Source organism: Ylistrum balloti, unplaced genomic scaffold (genome assembly GCF_031769215.1).
Source record: "Ylistrum balloti isolate Yb309-2 unplaced genomic scaffold, AGI_CSIRO_Ybal_v1 Utg370242, whole genome shotgun sequence".
Lineage (NCBI taxonomy): Eukaryota > Metazoa > Mollusca > Bivalvia > Pectinida > Pectinidae > Ylistrum > Ylistrum balloti.
Window position 1 is genome coordinate 919044 of NW_026782196.1, and position 23726 is coordinate 942769.

At 34.5% G+C, this 23726-nt stretch overlaps 3 protein-coding genes across 3 annotated transcripts; all 3 read right to left on the bottom strand.

Moving 5' to 3' along the window:
* Positions 1–4648: 4648 nt before the first annotated feature.
* LOC132552285 (uncharacterized) lies at positions 4649–11426 on the bottom strand. Its single transcript, XM_060216448.1, has 8 exons — positions 11366–11426; positions 11125–11178; positions 9486–9626; positions 7983–8099; positions 6617–6769; positions 6015–6096; positions 5492–5602; positions 4649–4778 (listed from the first exon to the last, which is right to left on the bottom strand). Exons 1-8 carry the CDS (start codon positions 11424–11426, stop codon positions 4649–4651), a joined length of 849 nt encoding a protein of 282 aa, XP_060072431.1.
* A 1615-nt stretch (positions 11427–13041) lies between these two features.
* Positions 13042–17388, bottom strand: LOC132552286 (uncharacterized). The gene is made up of 4 exons (XM_060216449.1): positions 17355–17388; positions 16871–16933; positions 14615–14817; positions 13042–13263 (listed from the first exon to the last, which is right to left on the bottom strand). Exons 1-4 carry the CDS (start codon positions 17386–17388, stop codon positions 13042–13044), a joined length of 522 nt encoding a protein of 173 aa, XP_060072432.1.
* A 1286-nt stretch (positions 17389–18674) lies between these two features.
* Positions 18675–21246, bottom strand: LOC132552287 (uncharacterized). The gene is made up of 4 exons (XM_060216450.1): positions 21137–21246; positions 20073–20224; positions 19421–19497; positions 18675–18878 (listed from the first exon to the last, which is right to left on the bottom strand). The coding sequence occupies exons 1-4, from the start codon at positions 21244–21246 to the stop codon at positions 18675–18677; spliced, it is 543 nt and encodes a 180-aa protein (XP_060072433.1).
* Positions 21247–23726: the final 2480 nt, after the last annotated feature.

Consider the following 23726-nt stretch of genomic DNA (forward strand, 5'->3'; position numbering starts at 1 on the left):
TGCTTAGCACAGATTATTGCATCATTTACCAACAGAGTTATCATCGGTCCCACTGAAAATGATACTACGTGCAATGTAAATGACAGGTAAGAAGGGGGATAACTACCTGTTTAAAAGAGGAAGGTTTGATGATGTTTTAATTTGCCGGATAGCCATATCCCTCTCGATTATTTATTACTTTATTTGCCTTTAGACCTCTTTCTTTCAGAATATTTTATTGTCATGGTGGTATTGACAGTAGGAATTGGGCAACAGGCAGAGCCTATGAAAGCCCTCTCCTTACAGTGCATAAACAAGTATACAGACACATCAATCAAAATTAGAGATAACAGATAATAATAATATTAGGAATAAGAATGTAGAAGATAGATTCAAATGGATGATTATATAACCGAAATGCAAAATAGGCATCACCATCGTTTGTATTATTGAGTACCAGAACAGTAACATAAACTAAAAAATACAAATTAGGTATCACAAGATATTACAAGACTGGGTCAAAATATGTCCATTTGTGGTGGGACAGGCTGCAGGTTCAAACAGTCCATTTGCACATAATCCTGAGCTGAGTCCCTAAAATGGACAGGCGGACCCACACTTGAGACATCAAATACAAATGAGAGATAGAAAAGATAGAAGTATAGAATGGGATGTACATTTGCTAAAATAGGCGACCAGTGTCAGTTATGAATCTCTGAACTATATCAAGAATAAATTTATTCATGTTTGCATCAAGTATAGGAGAACCTTTGAGAAATGTATCAATTGAAGGAGGTATAGAATCACTAAGGTCAGAAAGGGAATTAAAGGGGAGTTGTCTCTGGTTAGTAAAGAAGGGACAGTGGAAAAAGAAGTGGGTACAATCTTCAACTGGGTGGCCACAGTTACAGGCAGGGTTATCTTTAAGGTGGGAATTGAATAAATCAAAATTCAGATTACTTGCAGAGTTTCTTAGTTGACATAAAATTATGTTAGCTTTTCTTTTTCCTTTATTTGAAAGTATCATTACAGTGGAAAGGAGGAATGGTAGTTTGCTGTGATAAAAAGATAGAATGGGATTACATTTTAAAATAGGCGACCAGTGCAGTTATGAATCTCTGAACTATATAGAATAAATTTAATGTTTGCATCAAATGAGAACCTTTGAGAAATGTATCAATTGAAGGAGGTATAGAATCACTAAGGTCAGAAAGGGAATTAAAGGGGAGTTGTCTCTGGTTAGTAAAGAAGGGACCATTCAACTGGGTGGCCACAGTTACAGGCAGGGTTATCTTTAAGGTGGGAATTGAATAAATCAAAATTCAGAATACTTGCAGAGTTTCTTAGTTGACATAAAATTATGTTAGCTTTTCTTTTTCCTTTATATTTGAAAGTATCATTACAGTGGAAAGGAGGAATGGTAGTTTGCTGTGATAAAAAAGATTTTTTATCGCATAAATAGAAGTAAATGAGGGATACAGACAAGATGGGCCATTCCATTCATTCATAAGTTTTGGAAAGAAGCTAGTGCTATATTGACAAGTTCTTGTATGGGGCACATCAAACAATCTATTGTGTCGAAGTGGATAAGGAGCATTATTATTGTTTATAAAAGGTTGGATAGAGTCAAATACATGAGGAGGGCATCTGTTATTTAAAATCTTAAAAAAATGGATATTTTGATGTAAGTGTCTTCTTTTAGCTAAGGGTATTAATCCAGACTCATTATATAGAATTGCATGACTGGTGCCCCGTCTTAGGCCAGTAATAATGTGAATTGCCTCTAGTTGAATTGATTCTAAGATGTTGCATTCCCTTTCTGTGCAATTAGCCCAAACAATATCAGCATATTCTAAAATAGGACGAATAAATGTAATATATATTAATTCAAGTGACTTTCTGTCAATTTTATACTTTAACATTCTAAGTACATTTATTCGTTTATAAGCTTTCTCATAGATAGAGTTTATGTGGTTTGACCAATTAGCATGACTATTAAAAGTTAGACCAAGGTGCTTATGGAAGGTAACATTTTTAATAACTGAATCATTAAAGTACAGATTTGGATGCAACATCTCCGAATCAACTCTCCTTGAAAAAAGTAGGGATTCTGTCTTGTCAGGATTAAAAATAATACCCCATCTATTGGCCCACCTAGAAATTTTTTGAAGATCATTATTGAGTATATTAGCTGCATCTTGTCTATCGCCCTCAATTAAGCCATATAAAGATGTGTCATCAGCAAATAATTTCACATTAGATAGTAAATCATCACCAATATCATTAATATATAACAAAAACAGATAAGGACCAAGAACTGAACCTTGAGGGACCCCAGCCTGTAATGTTTTCCAGTTGGACTTGTATCCATCCAAGACCACTCTCTGTCTCCTGTTAGTTAAATAAGATGAAAACCACTTTAACATGTTATTACTAATGCCATACTTTTTCAATTTAAAAATTAACCCATCATGCCAAACTCTATCGAACGCTTTGCTTATGTCGCAGAATATCATTCTTGCTTCTTTACCTTTATCCAAATGCTTAGTAATTTCATCATATATAATTAATAGTTGATTAACAGTGGAATCTTTAGGTAAGAACCCTGATTGATTTCTGGAGATAATGTTATGTCTTGAGAGATAATTATAAAAATATTTAAAGACAATTTTCTCAAGGATTTTACTGAAGATGGGAGTAACAGAGATTGGCCTGTAGTTGGATGGATCACTTTTTCCTCCTTTTCCTTTATATATAGGTGTTACATGAGCATTTTTCCAGGAGGTAGGAAGTACACCTGCAGAGATAGATTTATTAAATATTATTGAAAGAGGTTTTATAAGGGATTGAGAAACACCTTTTATGAATTTGGGAGGGATAGAATCAGGACCTGCAGGTTTGTTAGTATTAAGAAGCTTAAGTTGGTCGATAATGTCCTGTTCAGTTATGTCGATTGAAGAGAAGTTAATAATTGGTGGGGGATAGTCAGGTGGTAAAACATCAGCATTCTTGTCTGTTGTTGAAATAGAAGTGAAGTAGTCTTTGAAAGTGTCAGCTTTATCTAGAGGGTGTATTTTCAGATCACCATTAATAATAAGGGGAGATTCAGTATCGCTTTTATTATGTAGATTCATAACTGATTTAGCAATTCGTCACCATTTTCCAGGAGGAATAGTTTTATTAATAAGAGAAGATTGTAATTTAGATAGATATTTATCTTTAGCCTCTCGGATTAAAGTAATGACTTGGTTTCGAATAGATTTGAATTTATTCCATGAGGCATGGGAGTTATTTTGTTTAGCTTTAGAATGCTGACGATTTCTCTGTCTTATTTTCAGTCTAATTTCATTAGTCATCTATATTTTGTCATTTGGTCTAATAGTAACAGTCTTGTTAGGTACAAATTGGTCAATAGCTGATAAAATGATGTTAGAAAGAACATAATTCATTTCATCAATATCACCAACTAATTGAGAATTCCAGTCAATAGAATTAAGAAATTCATTAGCTCCTTCATAATTAGTATTTTGGAAATATAAAAGGTTTTTTTTTATATGCAAGTTTCTTAAAAGACTTGAAATTTAAAGTAGCAGTAATTGGCGAGTGGTCACTACAGGATGGAGGTAGTACAGAAGTACTGGAAACAAAGTTAACATTATTAGTAATAAGAATATCAAGTGAAGTTGAAGATTGAGGAGCAATCCTGGTAGGTTCGGTAATAGTATTTTGAAGTCCATATTTTAACAAGAGTCTATAAAAATGAGAGTTTGGACAAAGGTTTAGACCTCTTCATTTAACTGTGGACTACTAGCTGTTTAAACATCATTCAATGTTAATGATGTCTTGAATTATTAGATATTAAAGATGTTTATTACCGAAATGTGCGGACATTAAAAAGACAAACGTCTATCATACGTTGATACAATTTCACTTGTAGGTCGATAACAGGCTTGTAAGTAATGCCTATATAAAGGGACATAATTCATACCCAAAGCAGATAACGGAAATATAATAGGTTGAGACAGATAAAAAGGAAAACAAACTGAACAGTTGTAAAACAATATCATCAACACAAGACCTACAGGAGGGTAGAATTAAAGATCGTTAGAATATCATAACGTTGTCGAACCAAGCAAATAGGCAAACAACCAAGGAAAGCACAAAGAAGAAAACTTGATAAACATTTCTTCAGTATAATAATAGCCAGAAAATACTTATCACTATTTGTCAAATTATATTTATATATATCTTGACGATATTAAAGAGTGCCAGAACATATTGGTCACAATGGCATATTTGTCAAACTTTATTATCATTACTATCAGGCCATCAAACGAAAAATTACAGGGAGATGTATCAATTGATGTTGTATTTGTTTCATTTTTGCTATTGATTTATTTAAGAAAATAGAGATTATATTTAATCAATGCACTTCATCATGGACCAAAAGATATTTCAGGTAATACACCTTTTAACAAAGCCTGTCTCATACGAACATCACAACACGAAAACTCGTTTGTATCGATATCTTGTATCTAAAAATGATAAAGGACATCTGAATTCAGGAAGAAGTAAAATATCTGTAATACAGGAGTCCATTTCTATATTGATGGGTTGGAGAAGGAAGCAGATTGCCCTTAAAAGATGTTGTCCTCTTTGAAACGTCGCTTCAGACGTCATGATCCACATAGCCAGGTGGGTAATGTAATACGAAATTGGAAGGACACACAGGTTTAGGACAACATTTTCCAGGTGGCGTTTCCAGATGGCAGATTGTTGGCAGAGTCCATGTATAACACCTAAAGTGAAGTGATAACAATTCTAGAGCAAATGTTAAATTCAGAGCCGAGAGTTTCAAATACTGCTACATAAAGCATTGATATCAAAATTCACTTTCAATTCCCAAACTTTACCATATGCTTTGATAAACAATTTTAAATGAAATTAAAAACTCCTATCATGATTCGTTATAATTTTATCGAAATAACGCTATTTATAGAGCATTTTTTTTTATCTTAATCTAACCTCAAAATGGTTGAAATAAGAGAAAAATGCAACAAAAGAAAGATTCTACCCTTGTAAACATACAAAGAAAATAAGTTTAGTTCACATGAAAGGGGAAACGTTTGCTTTAGTCAATCCAGTCAAGTAAGTTCAAGAAGTAACTTTTCTAATCCATATTGACAAAGTATTGTAGAAAAACTAAAAATACCAATGGATGCGATTGTATCGATCTACATTGTTTGAGTTAAAAATCAAACAAAACAAGTACAGAGTTATGACTTTCCAACTAACCCTGCTATTTATATGTATAAAATGTACTTTATCGTAAAGATCATCCTTTGTTCCATTGTTTACTGCATGGACGTGTAAAGTTACGTATGGATTATATTTATTCTGAACACGTCTTATCAACATACGTCACGGTAAAATCTTTTGGAAGAGAATAAAATTAGGAACAATAAAGTTTTGTCAAACCAGTTACAAAAGAATGTTGCTTGTATCTACGTACAGAGTCGAACATATGTATCTACCCTTGGTATCGTCTGTACAGGTACAGTTGAAATCACAACCGTCACGCCAGGTGTCGTTTGTTTGGTAAAAGTTTCCTTTATAAAAACACCTAGGGACAGATTAAAATATTGTGATGAGAACCAATGAAAACAATGTTAAAAAGGACGTATAGTGTAAAAGTCCTATTTGAGATAATACTAAGGAGGCATTGCCTTCCTTACAATGTAACTATAAAACTGAAAAGCAACATAATGTATAAGTTAATATCCAGCCAATGTACCAATGAAGCCTTTAAGTTTAATCATACAACACGATGTCAGAACAAGATTTTCTTACAAAATTGTCATATCAACGTCCACAAACTTCTATTAATCTCGAGAACACTGCGCTCATTTATATATTAATCATAAGATGCAAGTTAAAATATAGAAAGAAGTTTTATACATTTTTTTTCACTTAAAATGTTACTACAGCGGAAATGTGTTATCATTTAGAGTATTGATGGAGTCGGAACTACATACCTGTTAAAGGTACCGTTGGAGCCTGGAGGGAAGGTACCGTTGAAAAAAAACACAGGTATGGTAGGCTTAGGTGATGTTACATCTGAAAAAAATATAGATATGGTAGGCGGTGGTGATGTTATATAAAAAAAACACAGGTATGGGAGGCGGTGGTGATGTTATATCTAAAAAAATCATAGATATGGTAGGCGGTGGTGATGTTATATCTAAAAAAAAACACAGGTATGGTAGGCGGTGGTGATGTTATATCTAAAAAAAACACAGGTATGGTAGGCGTTGGTGATGCTACATGTTTAAAAAAACACAGGTATGGTAGGTGGTGGTGATGTTACAGGTTGAAAAAAACACAGGTATGGTAGGTGGTGGTGATGTTACATGTTCAAAAAAGAACAAAAGAATCCAAAAGCTAATCACCGTTTACCTGTCCGATATATCATTATAATGTTGTCTACAAAACGCATATTATACTTTCAGTGAAGTATATATCGCACCTAATATTAGTGTTGCAATGGAATCATACGTTATATTGTACATAATCTGCCGTCCTTTAACATTTAATAACAATTACTGTTACCTGATAGCTTAAATGAGGACATACTTACTACAAAAGCCACAATATGCGGCACAGTGCTGCCGAGCCCAGGGTTTGTATCCAGTACATACATCCTTGCCATATGAACTGCAGTCCGCCTCCTCATCGTGACATCCAGCGACAGAAGGAGCTACTGGTGGACGTGTTGGCACGTCTATAGTTCCTGTTATTTAACGTTGTGTATTGTAATGCTTTGTCTTTTACGAACTCTGTATCTGATCTTCATATGTCTCGTTATAATGCTATAACCCTCCCCCCGCACACACCCTCCAATTTTCTATTATCTGCGTGGGTATGGTATGTACCAGTATTGACAATCTTACAGATAGAAAAATTACAGTATAATGACATTGCACCATAAATATAGAACAAAAAAAAAAAAAAAAAAAACCCAAAAAAAAACAAAAAAATGGCTGGTGTCATATACCGGTTTGAAGTGTGTAAATATTTTATATTTCATATAAGTATGCCTTATGTGTATTGATTATACTATTTAAATTTCGCGCCTATTCTCGTGAACAACGGAGGGAACATTTTTATTGGTTTCTACGGGAGGAACCACAGACATTGTTGTGTGGGCTATTCGTGAAGACCGGTCGCCAGAAGAAGCTCATATATGAAATGTAGGGTGTATATAGGGTGTGAATAGATTAGGGTTTATAGGCTTTAGGTAGTAGCTTATTCTATAATATCTTCGGACCTTCACAGCAGTGTTTAGATTGGTGTGAAATATCATTATTGGCAGTGTGAATCTGTCGTGTGACAGATTTCCTTATGATAGGTGTACCATGTATATTTTGTATATTAGCCGTTGTAAATTGCAATAAATGTAAACATTGTAAACTCTTGTTCTCTCTTGCGTTGCAATCTATCGTCTCGGTTAGCTTACAGCTGGCTCAGTCCAATTTCGTTTTAAATACTTTAACTTTGAAACCTGTCAGAATGTTACTCTTCTGAGTTATGTAATATAGTTATTTAAATTGTGTGATTTTTTTTTTTTAAATTTCATATGATATTTTTTTTATTTCGCCTCAAAAGTTTAATTTTTGCTCCACAAGGTCAACAAAAATAAAAATTCTCTGGCGTAGGACCCATTTAAACAACATTTTTTATATTTATATGTTTATACCCATAACATTTAATGAATACAATCTATTTCACTTGTTTGGTTAATGTTTCTTATTGGTGATCGACGAATGAATTTCCTTCTTCGTCGGTGAATAAATGTACAAACTCTATCTTTAATCTTTTTTTGAGAAATAAAACTGGCTGGAATGTATAAAAAGTAAAAAAAAGTATAATTCTATGATTCATGGCAAATATAATTTGAATATTTCATGTGAGATTGTTATCTTTTATTACATACAAAGACTTACCACATATACCGCAGTACCTAGCACAGTTCTTGGTAGCCCAGGAGATATAAGGAGATTTACAGGAACCTGTTCCGTACGTCTCACAGTCACTCAATTTATCCACGCATGCGTTTTCACCTTTCTCAAAAATATTTATTTTATCACGACGCATTGTAAACCACAAGAAATAAAATTCGTTATTGATCATAAGTGATATATTGTCAGTATAATATGGAAAATGCTACACACATGTTGCCTTTACCTCTTATTTTACACTTCACCTGTAATTCGTTTGAGAAATCAACACAATGACAACATGGAGAATATCAATTTCAACAGAGTCTAAATTCAGACTGAAATTCGAAAGAGGAAGAAAGTTAAGAAAGATTTACACGGAGATCCACGAAAGAGTACAACAGCAATGAGATCATGTGTTACGGAAGGGTGAGCGTTTTTTGCTTTATAGAAAACATCCGCAATTTAGATATTGGTCAATCACGAATGATTACAATTATGCATTAGGAAATGTTTCCTCATCAAATCATGATGACGACCAAAAACTTCACCATAATCTATATCATCCTGCATCAAAACATGGCAGTGTTTGTCTGTGACCAACTTCGATATGGGTGATGGAACGCAGTTTTACCACAATAAGAATTACAGAATCAGACCGCTGGAAATGACACCTTATTAATTCTAAATTCATGACAAAAATATTTTGAATGACTAACAGTAATAAAATGATTAAACTTTGTATCATTACTGGTAACCAAGGTCATGTACCCAAACTGGTTCTTAAGTCCCATAGATACTGTATTTACCACTGCCAGTGATGTCCCCTTCATCAAAAAAGCAACATTCTATCCACAGTAAGTTGCGTAGTTTGAGGTCAATATCTTAAATTCAGCCAAACATTTATAAATACCAAGTAGCAAATTCAGATGTAGCAATTTCTTTTTATTTAAGTTTAAAATTGAGTTCTTAATGCATATATATATTAATGAGATATGGAGTTCGTCACGAACGCCGCATCCGGGCGTCTTAGTCCAGTGATCAGAATGTGAAAAGAAATGATATGTCGAAAGAAAATAAATCGATAGCTTGCTAATTTCGGTCATTGGAATAATGTTTTTTATATCATTAACAAACATGTTCATCGCAAATATATTTCTGTAAAGAAAAAGATCAAATCGAACTATGGAACATGTAAGCAGGGATTGTATAAGAAATCTCCCTGTCTATAACCATGGTGATTGTATAAGTAATCTCCATTTATATAACCATAGTGATTGTATAAGAATCTCCCTATCTATAACCATGGTGATTGTATAAGAAATCTCCATATCTATAACATTAATGATTGTATAAGAAATCTCCCTTTCTACAGCCACAATGATTGGATATTAACTAGTGTTTGTATCGGATATAATTAAAGATCTTACTACTTCATTTTTTCGGTTACGTCACAGAATTTTTGACAAGAAAGTAAACATGTGAACATGTCCTTCAAGTATAACTTACCACAGAAATTACAATATTTAGCACAGTTTTTTTCGGCCCAGCTTTGGAAAGGGTGATGGCAAGCAACTTTACCGTAGGTGTGACAATCACTCAAAATGTCAGCACATGATGGTGCTACTGTCGTGTCGCCTTCCGCAGAAGCTGGAACAAAATTGAGTTCATCGATATACTGAATCGAAGGCTTCAATTGTAACTACATATCAAATACTGACTAAAAATGAAAAAGGTATCAAAATAAAGGTAACATTTCACCTGTAGAATTCGTAAGGAATTTTTAGAGATAACATTTAAACACGTCAAATATTGAAATTATTTCAATGTAACTGATATCTCTATACGGAATGATTGTACAGATAAGTGAACCCCAGAAAAGACCAATAAATTGCAATAAACAAACAGATTTTATCTGGTACCTACTGTGATTCACTGTTGTTCACCAGTTACATTCTTCCTTCATATAGTGATATTGATACTCAAGAAAGGAATAATGAAAAATTAAATAAAAAAGGTAAGGCTATAGAAATAAAATCATTATATATCAAAATCACCACTTAGGGATATACTTATCTGACAAGTTAAACAATTCAGCTTCTTTTCTGGTGATTTTCCAAAGGTTTAATTTTAGAAAAAAAAATAAAAGCAAAAATCAATTTGTTGTTGCAATGCTTTCTCAGATTTAGGGTATGTGGAACAAGAAATAATTCATTTTCGCATGTTATTCGTATTTTTTCCTGAACAACATTCATTGTTATGCTGGTGGCAACAATTTTTTAAATATAAGTTTTCAATTTTCTTTTAATCTAACAAACTTAAAACTGCATACCAAAAAAAAGATGAAAGTTTTGAAAAAAATACTTAAATCTTTTACTTGGCTTTTAGTATCTAACATTTTAAACACTTTAATGGGAACAATTTGAGAATAGTTTTCTTGGTGAAAAAGATAGGGTCGCAATGCTTTAAATTTCGCAATTTTCACCCGTAATAGCTAATTTGTTTCCGAGATAATGAATCAAATTAAAATGTTTGTTTTCGGGTCCTAAAAATCAAGGAAAGTGGTTCACCATGCCGAAATCCGTGAATTAAAAATCTGTTGTTTCTGATGATCATTCGTGCAGAAATTGGTTGAAAACTACCCATTTTAAAGAATTCTATAGCTGAATGTTTATTTATTAGCGGGTTTAACGCCCACTATTAAGACCTTTCTGTCTTTCAGCGGACGGGATAGCTGAATTTGATCAGTGGTGTTTATATATAACACAATTAGAACAATAACTTTAATGGTCAACAACAGTAGACGTTTAATGTTTTATCACTAATATCTTTCAGCCAAAATTGAGATCAAGTTAAAGTAATTAAGGTACCGTTATTCAGATAGAGAACATTGGTTGCGGACATGGAGTACCAGCACTGTTTATACTACATTTACCATTGATATCCAACATCGAATAAAGATTTTTCCCAATCGTAACAAATGCGAACAATTATGAACATTTTCCTTGACATTTTGTTGTGATATGCTTACATTTTATTATATATAGAAATAATATCAACATCTTTTTGACTGTACTATAATCGTGATAAATGTACAATTACTTACACAAGTTGTGTAAATGATAACGTGTCATGTTAGTATATTTACCTCGGAAAACTGCGACCGGCAACAAAAATACGATAGTTAGGAACAACTTCATATCTACAAAGAATAAATGAGATGTAAAATTCCACATTTGTATACTTGATGTATACATATCATTTGAAATGAAGTGATATAATCAAATATAATACTCGCCGAAAAGTACAGAGATTAATATGAAACTAACTTTACCTAACTATGTTGTCACTGTCCGTGTTTTCATCCGATAATGTTATAGTGTACTTACTGACTTTATTATCTTTAATATGAAAACATATCTTCAGGACGAAGTTGGAGGGCGTGATCATGCTGACAGAGTGCTAGCTATCTGGAAGTTCCAGCCTGAGATAAGATATCAAGGCGTCACAGAAAGATAACACAAGGTGACCAAGTAAGAGATTATGTTCTTTCTCATAGCTACCGACATCATGACATGGTCATAGATATTGTGTAACAATTGTTCGACTAGCTGCTTAGAATAATGTTGTTGATTTTGTTCCCTTCTTATTTTGTTCGACCTAAAATCACTTAGAGTTTGTGATTATTTATTTCGCGAACATACCTTTTCAAACAGATTCGCGAATAGACGATTTTGCAGCTGATAAGCAGCTGATGAGCTGTAAGGAACCTGGACTCTACAAGACTCCGATATCGGTTACCAGACCAACATGAATGCTATCAAGTTATTTTTGCACAAATAATCGCATGGTGATTTATTGATGGCGACTTACTTTGATTTACATGGCGGGTGTCGTCGTTAAAGCAGAAGGCGCTTACGCTTCCGGAGCACCTGTCCTATTCTCCTAGTACATGGAGTCTCCGTGTAAATCTTTCTTTTGTTCATATTTTGCCCTAGTTTTATGGATTGCCATATTGGTATTTTTTATGTTTTTTAACACTATTTAAGAAATAGATCCATTTTCAGTTTTTTTGATGGATAACATATCGTCCTGGATGATAACCACTGTGACGGAGGATGTATTAAAACCAATAACATTAACATATTAACGACTTGATATCTCGTACAGATTCGATATCTGAAATATTCACATTTTGAAACAAAGATTTAATATCTAAAAGATATCTAAAAGATTTTAAAATATCTGTTTTAACCCCTTCTGCTTTACATGTAGCAGTTTGTTTGGTTGAAGCAGTCCAGAACAAGATGGTTTTATGATTTCCATATCTTGCTTCTTAGATTTTGGATTTATTTTTTAAGAAATACGCTTCAGTAAATTTCACAACTATAAATGTACCGTACATTTCTTGTTAAAAACGTATCTCATGAGAGGATGCTGAAGACATTCTTTGACTTCAGAACAGGGTCGGAAAATCAAATGTTCTTAAAGAAGAAATGTTTTAAGAAGATAGTGCTGAAGATTGGCCAAAAGTTCTTTAAAATCCACATATTCTTAATTCCACTTCTTAAGTAAACCTATGTGAAATATACTTATATAAAACAATTCTTGAAATCACTTTAGGTATTTAGCATCATGGACGACGAGTCCTGAAACTCCGAAACAACTGTAAGATCCAGTTTAAGTCCTTGGCTGATTTTACTGGATCAAATCTCCTAAGTTTGTACTGAAAGATGCTATTGTGTCATTTAACGATCTTTGAATGTCAGCTCGAATGCAATTTTAGGATAGCATAGCTTCTTTAATGAACAAACAGGCGGAACATGACTTGTAAAATAAAATAAAACGTGGGACAGCGGAAGAGAGTATATATTTACCTCATCAGATTACTGATATTTCTAATTTCTATACACAATCCAATTAAAAAACAACAATTGTCCATCAACTGTTAGAATAATATTTTATTCTAATATTGACATCAAAAACCGGACGTAGTATTGGGATGGGCAGCACAACATACACACAATATTTTTGGGTCCATGTGTTACAAAGAAACTGTTTCTGTTTAATTTTGGTGATTTTCCCGAACATGTTTCCACACTGAGGCGAGATACTGGAGAAGGGATGACAAATCCAAAACGACAATCGTAGTAAACACCAGCACGAGGAACACACCAGCTACGTATCCTATCCCAGCAGCAGAGGCACGACCGTCCGCTACACTAATGAACTTTCTCATGTGAGATGAGAGCTGAGTCTTATTTATAGCTAGTGTCCTCTTCAAATTCTACATGGGCACAAAACAGTAGTATAGTAACCTATATGGTGTTTGCATTGTCTCTTTACTAAAACATTAAACATATCGCAGTACATTAAAAAAACAAATTTAAACATTGAACAACCGATATCCCTGATTGTATGACAAAAGTTTGTCGACAAGCAGACAATTACAACATGGCTTTCAATAAAACTGTGTTCGACAGAAGACATGCTTGTCATTAAGGCAAACCTATAAATATTCCCTTTTACTCCTGTCAATGACGTCTTAAAAACTTGATGTTGTTGAATTGTATGAATTTATGTAGTAAAAGGATTTGACGGACTCCTGTTCCGTGAATTGTATGACTAGGTCTTTGATAATTCGACTCACCTGTATATAAAGGTCGAAGATTTGACTCACAGTATGTTCAGGTGTACTGTTTGTCTCACCTGTATGTCCAGGTCGATAGTTATGTCACCTGTATGTTATGGTCGATATTTTATCTCACCTGTATGACTATGTCGATGGTTTATCTTACCTGTATGTCCAGGTAGATGGTTTATCTCACCTGTATATCGATTGTTAATCTCTCCTGTATGTAAAGGTATGTTAAGGGAAATGGTTCGACTCACCTGTATGTTCAGATCGATGGTTTATCTCACCTGTATGTTAAGGTCGATGGTTTACCTCACTTGTATGTCCAGGTAGATTGTTTGTCTCACCTGTATGTTAAGGTCGATGATTTACCTCACCTGTATGTCCAGGTAGATTGTTTACCTCACCTGTATGTCCAGGTCGATGGTTTATCTCACCTGTATGTCCAGGTAGGTTGTTTGTTTCACCTGTATGTTAAGGTCGATGGTTTACCTCACCTGTATGCCCAGGTAGATTGTTTGTCTCACCTGTATGTTAAGGTCGATGGTTTACCTCACCTGTATATCCAGGTAGATTGTTTACCTCACCTGTATGTCCAGGTCGATGGTTTTTCTCACCTGTATGTCCAGGTAGATTGTTTGTTTCACCTGTATGTTAAGGTCGATGGTTTATCTCACCTGTATGCCCAGGTAGATTGTTTGTCTCACCTGTATGTTAAGGTCGATGGTTTACCTCACCTGTATGTCCAGGTAGATTGTTTATCTCACCTGTATGTTAAGGTCGATGGTTTACCTCACCTGTATATCCAGGTAAATTGTTTGTCTCACCTGTATGTTAAGGTCTATAGGTTGACTTACCCATATGTTAAATTAGTTTTTTTTTGTCTCTCAGAGTCATGTTATGGAAGATGACTTAAAATCACGTGTATTTCTATATCGAACTCCACTTTTCTTGTATCATTGTCTCGACTTACCTGTATGTTAAGGTCGATGGTTTCACTCACCTGTATTTTGAGGTCAATGGCTGCCGGTGAGTTATCTACAGATATACTTGGACACAAGCATGTGCACGTCTTTGCTGTAGACGGGAGTTCTGAAGGGTCAGTTGTCCCATTTCCTAAGTCCATCGAATGTTCAGTAGTGCTTATTCCCTCTGTTGTGGTCAGACTTTCTTCAGTTGTGGGATTCACCGTTGTCTCGCTACCATCTTCAAATTATTGATATATATTGTTTTGTTTATATTAATTGAGAGAACTTGGCAACAGATTTGGCAGACCAGTATCTACAGATAAAAGTGAAATTTCCGTCCCTTTTTATTGCCGGATATAATTGGTTAAAATGCATTATTTAATGAAACAAACATTTGTTTTGCTGAAATGAAACAGACAAGCCTTTCTTCTATATTTCATACATCAGTATTTTCAATATATTTGACAATTAGTCAGAACTCATGTTTAATTTTCATGGTATTTTCCTCCTCTGTCCATTTAACCTTTCCCAACCGCCAAGGTAATGGTGTACAGTTCAGGAGTAAGTTATTGAAATTTTCAAATGATACTTTCTTTTATCAATAACCTGGTCATGTGTTTGATTTACCGGCTTATATAAACGAAATCCTTGATAAAATCAAAGCTAAATCCTTCGATATTCAAGCCACCTTTACAATGGTATTTCTTTAGGTCCTAAGGTCTTAGCTAGAAGCTAGAAAAAGCCACTCTAAAGAATACAGCTTTCTGCGTTGTTCTGTATATACCGTCTTGACCACGCTAAAGAATGCAGCTTTCTGCGTTATTCTGTGTATACCGTCTTGACCACGCTAAAAGATACAGCTTTCTGCGTTATTCTGCATACACCGTCTTGACCACGCTAAAGAATGCTGCTTTCTACGTTATTCTGTGTATACCGTCTTGACCACGCTAAAGAATGCAGCTTTCTGCGTTATTCTGTGTATACCGTTTTGACCACGCTAAAGAATGCAGCTTTCTGCGTTATTCTGTGTATACCGTCTTGATCACGCTAAGGAATGCAGCTTTCTGCGTTATTCTGTATATACCGTCTTGACCACGCTAAAGAATGCAGCTTTCTGCGTTATTCTGTGTATACCGTCTTGACCACGCTAAGGAATGCAGCTTTCTGCGTTATTTCTTCGATAAGATGTTATTACGATTGCCAGAACAGAAATCAAGACATTAATCAACAACAGGAGAAAGTGTTTGGTTCCATCCGATTGATCACAGAAATTTTATTAAGACGTGAATTACGAATCTGGATCCGGTGTAAATACGTTGGCAACATTTGACTTTAATCAAAAGTCATTTTCATGATCACGTAACTGGAAATATTTTCCAAGAAACTGCATTTGATTTTCTTGACATATTGTTATGTTTTATTGATTTATTTTTTTTTTTAATTCTTAATGCGTTTTTAATGTTGGATTTTATCTGTAATTTAAAGAAGGAGTTTCGACACAATACGAAAGTTTAATTGGTCAAAATAAGCTCATGAATATCAATACCTATAGAAAATACCATGGTCTAGAAGTAAAGTCGATATAACCCGAAGGTAATTTCAGTGCACTGTAATATCATTCGCTGAAAAATATTTGGTTATATAAAATGGAAATAGATTAGTGTTTAATACAGTTCCGATATCCTGTCGTATCTTGATTAAGCATTCAATAAACGTTTAGTGTGTCAGTAATAGCCCTATGAAAGAAAGAACAACATGTTCTTTGAAGTTTTTTTCACATTAAGGATTTATTCAACAAAAAACCGATGTTAACTTCATTCATGCGTGTTAAATGTCTAATTACGCGTTATAAGACTGACATCAGTAGGGACCTGTGTTATATGACGGTTATACGGCCTCATCGATCATTATTTGATTGAGTATTATTAACATTATTGATTTAGTTCATAACATCTCAACAGCGTGGATAAATATGCATTGAAGAATCTAACCTTTTAAAATGTGACAATGACGTTTCTTTGTTTTTTTCATAAAAAAAAGTTTTTATAAATCATATAGAAATTCATCATAACGCTACTTTCAAATTTATATATAATTGCAAGGTAATAAGGATGACGGAGAGCCTGTTCTGTGAACATGTCATTAACTTAATGGTTATAAAGATTAGAAAACATTTCCATCTTAAATGCATTCCCAAAATAATAATGACTTTGTATATCGCATAACATGGTCACGACTTCAACTGAAAAAAAAACATGATGTCAGCCGTTATGTACAAATATCACACTTACCACTATACCAAAATCCACGAAGTACCATGATAGGGAGAGGAATGAAGTCTTGCTGTTCTGCAACTAGAGACATTGATTTTGTTTAGAAAAGTGTATATAACTTTAGTACCTGGGATCGACAGAGTGTTGAATTAGTTATATATCTGTATATTACAAATGGACCACGACCGGTTCCACGGTAAACATTTAGGTATTAACTATAACAAAGGATGAAGACGGACTATACATGTTTAAACGTGACTGACTAAAGCTCTTAAACGCTTTCCTGAAGTCAGGAATATTTGTATCATACATTATAATGTACTTGGAATTTTGTCTGGTTTTAAACTTGGATTCATCTTACTCATTGGTGACAGTCGGGCACAATAATTGGACCGGACAGATAATTTTCATACTTAGACAAATGTTGGTGACAACAGCAGGGAGGGACAGGTTATAATCACACAAGCCATTTGTCATCGGAACTAGTCTGATTATACTGTACCTGGGCCAAACAGTTCCACGGTGACTGAGGTCATTGCCTTGCTGAACGACAACCATAAACAGCGGACACGTAACAGCTCGATTTGCTCATGGATGTCTGTCTGCAGTTGCTATGAAGAGAAACATATTTTAATTGGTGATATTTTTCTATGAAAATATTACGAAATATATTCTTACCATATGTTAACTTTCCATTGGTTAAAAATCTGATCTTCACACAAAATTAAGGAAGCCTTATGGACGTGAATGTGTGTTAGCACCTGTAAGTGTGGTTTTGGCAATAAATGAATGAATGAACAACGAAAAATACGTAAATGTATGCAACTGGAGGACTGGAACATGTAAGATATGTGTATATGCACGGTGTGGCGTTTGAAAGCCTCTTGCGCGAGGGCAATGATATTAGGGAAGGAGTTTGACTCCTAGGGCTCAACCCTGACGATCTCCCAACCAGTTCTGGGAAATTTTGTTTTTCCTTTTAAAATGTTCCAGGGAAAAATCTATACCTTACCAGAAGCGTTTCATGCTTTTACTGGTATGTGTGTCAAAACGTTGCTATATCTACCAAAAATGAATTACCCAGTTGCGGAACATGTGTCGCGTCACGTACCAAAACAATTTTACCCAGTTGCGGGACATGTGTCGCGTCACGTAACAAAACAATTTTACCCACTTGCGGGACATGTGTCGCGTCACATACCAAAACAATTTTACCCAGTTGCGGGACATGTGTCGCGTCACGTACCAAAACAATTTTACCCAGTTGCGGGAAATGTGTCGCGTCACGTACCAAAACAATTTTACCCAGTTGCGGGACATGTGTCGCGTCACGTACCAAAACAATTTTACCCAGTGGCGGGAAATGTGTCGCGTCATGTACCAAAAACATTTCATCCTATCTACTAGAAGGAATAATGCTGTCCTGTTGTGGTACATGTCGCTATACCGCCATTCTGCTCTGTCGCGGTACATGTCGCTATACCGCCATTCTGCTCTGTCGCGGTACATGTCGCTATACCGCCATTATGCTCTGCCGCGGTACATGTCGTTATCCATTCATTCTGTTCTGTCGGTATCGCAACAAACCAGAAGCCGTTCCTCTTTTCGCGCTCCTTTTGTCGCTATGCGAACCACAAACATGTCTGTCTTGCGATGTTGTTACTATACGTATCGAAGCACTATATATTTTCGCGTTGTTTGTTGCCAGAAGGTGTCCTTTCTCCGATGCACGTTCTAGACGCCCTTCGTCCTGTTGATGTTGGATGTCCTTGAACTATGATGTTTGGGAGTGTCATTAATTAACATTAATCTCGTGCTGTCGTTATAAGCAATAGAATATCGATGTCACTATACGTACCACAATCATACCGTCTTGTCGCCGATAGGTCACTCTATCTTCGGTATTGCAGATGTCTGTGCTGTACAACAGCTTGTATGAATCTTGTTCTCCTCCTTGGTTCTTAGTGCTTGCCTCAATAGCAAGCACATACACCATGCTTCCCAGCATAAGACCACCCAAATCGATCTGCCGATCAAGAAGACAGAAATATTTTTCATATTATTGTGATGTTATTGGATAATAAAAATTGAAGAAACAAATATTCTGCACATACTGTATCATGCTTGTCTGAGAACTAGATAATATCATACTGATAATTAGAAAGGTACGAGTGTGTGTAATTCACTACACATTATGATACACAAGGAAGTGCTGTTTTACATACAGTTGTTTTTAATATTCATGCATTGGAGCCAACATAAAATGACATCTACACAGTTGTCGTAACATCGAAACAGAATAAATAGCATGTCACATATTTGATTGAGTCAGACTGTATTTTGTTTGATCTCAATAGGGCGAGCAGCATCGGTTTTCCTGTCCTTCAATCAGGAGACATCATTGCTGAGACGATGTCAATGGTATAAATACTCAGTCCTGATGTATGCATTATTTTATCACTAAACCTAGCACCATGTTAAGGTTCCCTTCTTAAGAATTAAGTGAATTTCATTTATTTTAACATTATTTTGTGCTGATTTGGCCAGACATAATAGAGATTTTATCACCTGTATGACTTCTTGTGACAGAAATGGTCCAAATTGTCCTAGTCGGGCCAAGTCATGGTTGGGTACCACGTCAGACTCTGTAAAATTAACGTCGATGTATAAAAACTAAGCCACGTTAAATGACTTGATTCTGGAATCCGATTTTTTTGGCGCCGTCTTGACCACCAGTTATATCAACGCTTTGCACGTCGTCTTCTAAAACACATATCACAGCTTTACTGTAAACATTCAGATGATTATGACTTTCATGAAACTCTTTCAGTAAAAAACATACTGGGGAAACTATAATATATAATTGAATTACATAGACACGTTGATACATTATATATTGTATTTATTGTGAATATGAATGCAATCTGGGTGACAGAATCTGTTAGTTAAGGACTATATTTTACAGTCACTTATATTTGATTAACAATAAATACAATCTGGCGAACATTCAATGTTTAAACACTAAAGCAATACGTGTAAATATCCAACCCTTTCAAACAAAATTATATGGCAGTGTATCCACATCCATACCAATTAACATGACTATATGTTCAAACTACTCGACCAACTAATTTGAACTCTGAAGATTACCAAAACCCTTTAGATGCACCTGGACTATGTTAATCTTTTAACATTGAAATACTACTTAAATATCACTGACCGTCGAGAACGGTGAAGGGAACAGAGTCCTGGAGAGGGACAAGGAAATATGGATATTCCTTGTAACCCGTGTAAACGTTCCTCTCTGTCACAGCAAACCAAGCCTTGTTGGATTCTGATGCTGAAGAGTAGATGAATTGATATCCAGGTTGGCTGAAATTAAACCGTAGGCAGGTAAATAATATTAATCTTCTTTCTAACATCGCAGCGTTTCATAGCAAAATATTATCTACATTACAAAATAAATCTACACGTTTTAGATTACCAAAGGATGGAATCTGGTAACTTCAGCAACAACATTAAATACCGCTGCACATTTGGTTATTTACATGATGATGGTTATGATTGAATACACAAGGAAATCTACAATGTTGTATTTTAACATCTTATCTGAAAAATAAACAACGACAAAACGTATTGATTATTACAAATGAAGAAGTCTTTTTGAAATTTTACCAACATGATTTGATTCGTTCAGATCATTACATAATGAAGTCGGTTTTTTTATTCACAATTAGTATTTATCCAAATGAATTTATCTGTCTGATGAATACGTTTTGAAAGGCGTGCATACAAGTTATGAAATATGAGATATTCTACAAAACTAAAGGGATATCGTGAGCGCATTGTTCTAGTTTTGTATTTGAAAATCAACAATGCATATCATAATGTATTCATAGTCAGTTGCTGCTGTCATGACCACAGCTTTTCACTCTAGTCAGTTCACTTTACCATATTCATTAGAACTGTCTTGATTATGGTATACATATGGCTAGACACCATGGCTTGTATTCATGAAACCATTCTCATGCTCAAGTATAGATTTTGTGCTCAAGCAAACATTTTTACAATTCGCCTAAATCATGTAAAATAATACAGATGTCAAATACAAACATTGAACAGAACTTTGGCTTGAAGTCCTTTCAAAGTTTTTTTTTTTTTTTTTTTTAAATCTTTGGCAAAATCAGCCTTATCAGCATGAGAATGGTTTCTAGAATACGGGCCAAGGTTTAGAGAAAAGACAATGTTCCTTCTAGTATCCTAGTGATACTAATAATTACTCACTGCCAAACTGGGGTCATCTGGTACATGTTCATTATGAGTGAGCCGAGTAACCGATCTACATTCATCCACTGTTGCAGACCTCTGGAAGCATTGCGAGTGTTGAACACCATCCAGAAATGAAGATCTCCAATGTTGTTGAAGAACATAACGGCGACCTGGCAAACGTGACAAAATAAAGAATAACAAAATAAATAAATAATTTGAGACATATCACTCACAGCTATAGATTTAACAAATTATCATAAAGCATTTTTGTTGTTCATTTGTATCAAAATTGTTTTTTCATAACACAAAGAAACATGTGACAGTTTTTATTTTCATTTTGTGTACACAAAGTTCTCCTTTTGTATAGAATCTAGTGAACTATCAATTAACATTCCCTTCGAATTACCTCGTTTGGGGGATTGGTATTCCAGTGGTCCACTTTGTCACTTCTGAAGTTTCCACCTCTGATCAGTTGGTAGATTGGCATTGTTTGTTTATCATTTTCCGGATTATTATCGGTTTTGTTTAGGTTCCAATACTCTACAACATCAGTGCTACTGTTCTCATAGACAAGTAACAGGTTTTCAACTCTTGTTAAAACTGAAACATGGTAAAGTGAAATTTGTATTCTTTTTAGGACATGAATACGATATCAAAATGTACATTGAACTTCTATTTAATAAATGTGCCAATCTTTTACGTTCTAGTTTACATTTTACAAGCAATCAAGATAATTTCTACCACGATTAGGGTGATTAATGTATTAGTAAAAACGAATGTGATTACAGTGTGCTGTAGAAAAAACGATCGAATAATAGATAAACATAATTGTATCCAAGAATGTGCAACGTCCATTCTTCATCAACTCTGAAATTAGAAGTGTTTGAAGTTTAAACATAATTCCTCAATGGATGAACCTGATCAAGTACTGACAAGGCTAGGTGATAAGTACCATGTTACACACGTTAAGTGGGGAACATTTCCATATCCCCTTGTTTCAATTCGTCACAAGAAAATGAAAATTTACATGAATACCTATTAAAAGTTCAAGAACAATGTGTTCCGGAAGAGAAAGCGTCTTCTAGTTTTTCCACAAAACAAGCAATAAACATTACAATAAAGATTTAATAGCTGTGACATACAATTTCGTCTTCAGATGGTCAAAATCACAAGAATGACGCATACAATACTAAAACTGCCGGCCATGTTTACGTCTATTATGTCGCGTAGCCGTCCATGGCAATACGGATGTAACCTTCATACTATAATGAAAGTTAAAAATGACTTTCATGTCAAATTTTCGAATTGATTTTTAAATACGTTGTAATTAGATAACTGCTAGCTTTTTTAATCCGAATCGTGACTTACATTGGAATGATGCAGTGCAAAAATAGCAGCTTTCCCAAGAATTCGCACGTGCTTGCGTGAATATTGCGGAGACGAGAAATGATATAAAAACATTTTATAAACAATACATTTTTAGGTTGCTACCAACTCTGTATTATTTTCCATATTGCTAATTACATTTTAAGCACAAATAAAGTTAAAATAATTTCATAAAAGCTGCAATTACGTTAAAAATGAACGAACATGCTATCGTAGCTTGCTCGTGCAAGGTTGACATCGGTAAGGTTTCTGATATTTGGTAACGCGGTTCAGTCTGGTCTGCGTACAAATCATATTTTACCTTAAGTTAGACATTATTCACTATAAAATGAATTTCAAAATAATATTTTACACTTTTGCGTTTGAATATACTTTAATAAACTTATTTATAGTTTTCGTCTTCCAACATATAGTATTAACATGTTACAGCTGATTCGATATTCAAGGATCTGTTCCCATTATCACGATTTTCGTGCAAGAAGTCGTCAACTGACTGACAAACTCGCAACACAGGGGTTCAAAAGATGCGGGTTGATACAAATTATGGGGAAGTTTTATGGACTCCATAGTGATAATATGAGAAATGAAAAATATTCTATTTCTTTGTGATACAGGAAGTTGGACGTATTTGATGTTCGTGTTAGTTTGTCTGTTTGTTCCGTTGTTGTATAACCTTGTTCTCACGTGACATTACTTACTTGGATTGAACAATGTTTACATGACAGGTGTCGTCGATGAAGCAGACGACGCTTACTCTTCCGAAATACATGGTCCTATTCTCCTAGCACTTTTTCAGTAGTCTCCGTGGAAATTTTTCTTTTTTCTTATATGTTCTAGTTTTATGGAATTTGAGTTTGAATTATGATTATGTTTCCATGTTGGTATTTTCATGTTTTCAGTATTTTTACCGGGAATATTAAATAAACATCTGTAGAACTGCTGTATAGTGGTCAAGCTGAAATAAAGATGCATGTCTATCTGTATATAAAATAGTAACGTTCATAGTACTATTGACTAATAATAACTACAACAATGGTTTGTAACATTTGCCACCTGCAACATAAAACCAATGCTATTTCAGTCTTTTGCCATTATGAAATATAACAAACATCTTTTTATAAATTTCAGTTCTGTTTGAATACGTCACTAAGTGTGTTTCAATATCAAACATGTGTTAAAATTCGCCAGTTTATAATACTTACCTGTGGAAGCAGTCACG

What these genes read in the sequence shown, in the direction of transcription:
- LOC132552286 (XM_060216449.1), bottom strand. Translation starts at nt 17,388, where the DNA reads ATGACCTCAGTCACCGTGGAACTGTTTGGCCCAG. An exon ending in CGTGGAACTGTTTGGCCCAG is followed by an intron (nt 16,934 to 17,354) that starts GTACAGTATAAT and finishes CAATGTCTCTAG; the next exon opens with TTGCAGAACAGCAAGACTTC. An exon ending in CCATTGACCTCAAAATACAG is followed by an intron (nt 13,264 to 14,614) that starts GTGAGTGAAACC and finishes GTGCCCATGTAG; the next exon opens with AATTTGAAGAGGACACTAGC.
- LOC132552285 (XM_060216448.1), bottom strand. Translation starts at nt 11,426, where the DNA reads ATGATCACGCCCTCCAACTTCGTCCTGAAGATATGTTTTCATATTAAA. An exon ending in GCCGGTCGCAGTTTTCCGAG is followed by an intron (nt 9,627 to 11,124) that starts GTAAATATACTA and finishes ATTTTGTTCCAG; the next exon opens with CTTCTGCGGAAGGCGACACG. An exon ending in AGATACATATGTTCGACTCT is followed by an intron (nt 4,779 to 5,491) that starts GTACGTAGATAC and finishes ACTTCACTTTAG; the next exon opens with GTGTTATACATGGACTCTGC.
- LOC132552287 (XM_060216450.1), bottom strand. Translation starts at nt 21,246, where the DNA reads ATGGTGTTCAACACTCGCAATGCTTCCAGAGGTCTGCAACAGTGGATG. An exon ending in TCCCTTCACCGTTCTCGACG is followed by an intron (nt 19,498 to 20,072) that starts GTCAGTGATATT and finishes TTAATTTTACAG; the next exon opens with AGTCTGACGTGGTACCCAAC. An exon ending in TGTCACAAGAAGTCATACAG is followed by an intron (nt 18,879 to 19,420) that starts GTGATAAAATCT and finishes CTTGATCGGCAG; the next exon opens with ATCGATTTGGGTGGTCTTAT.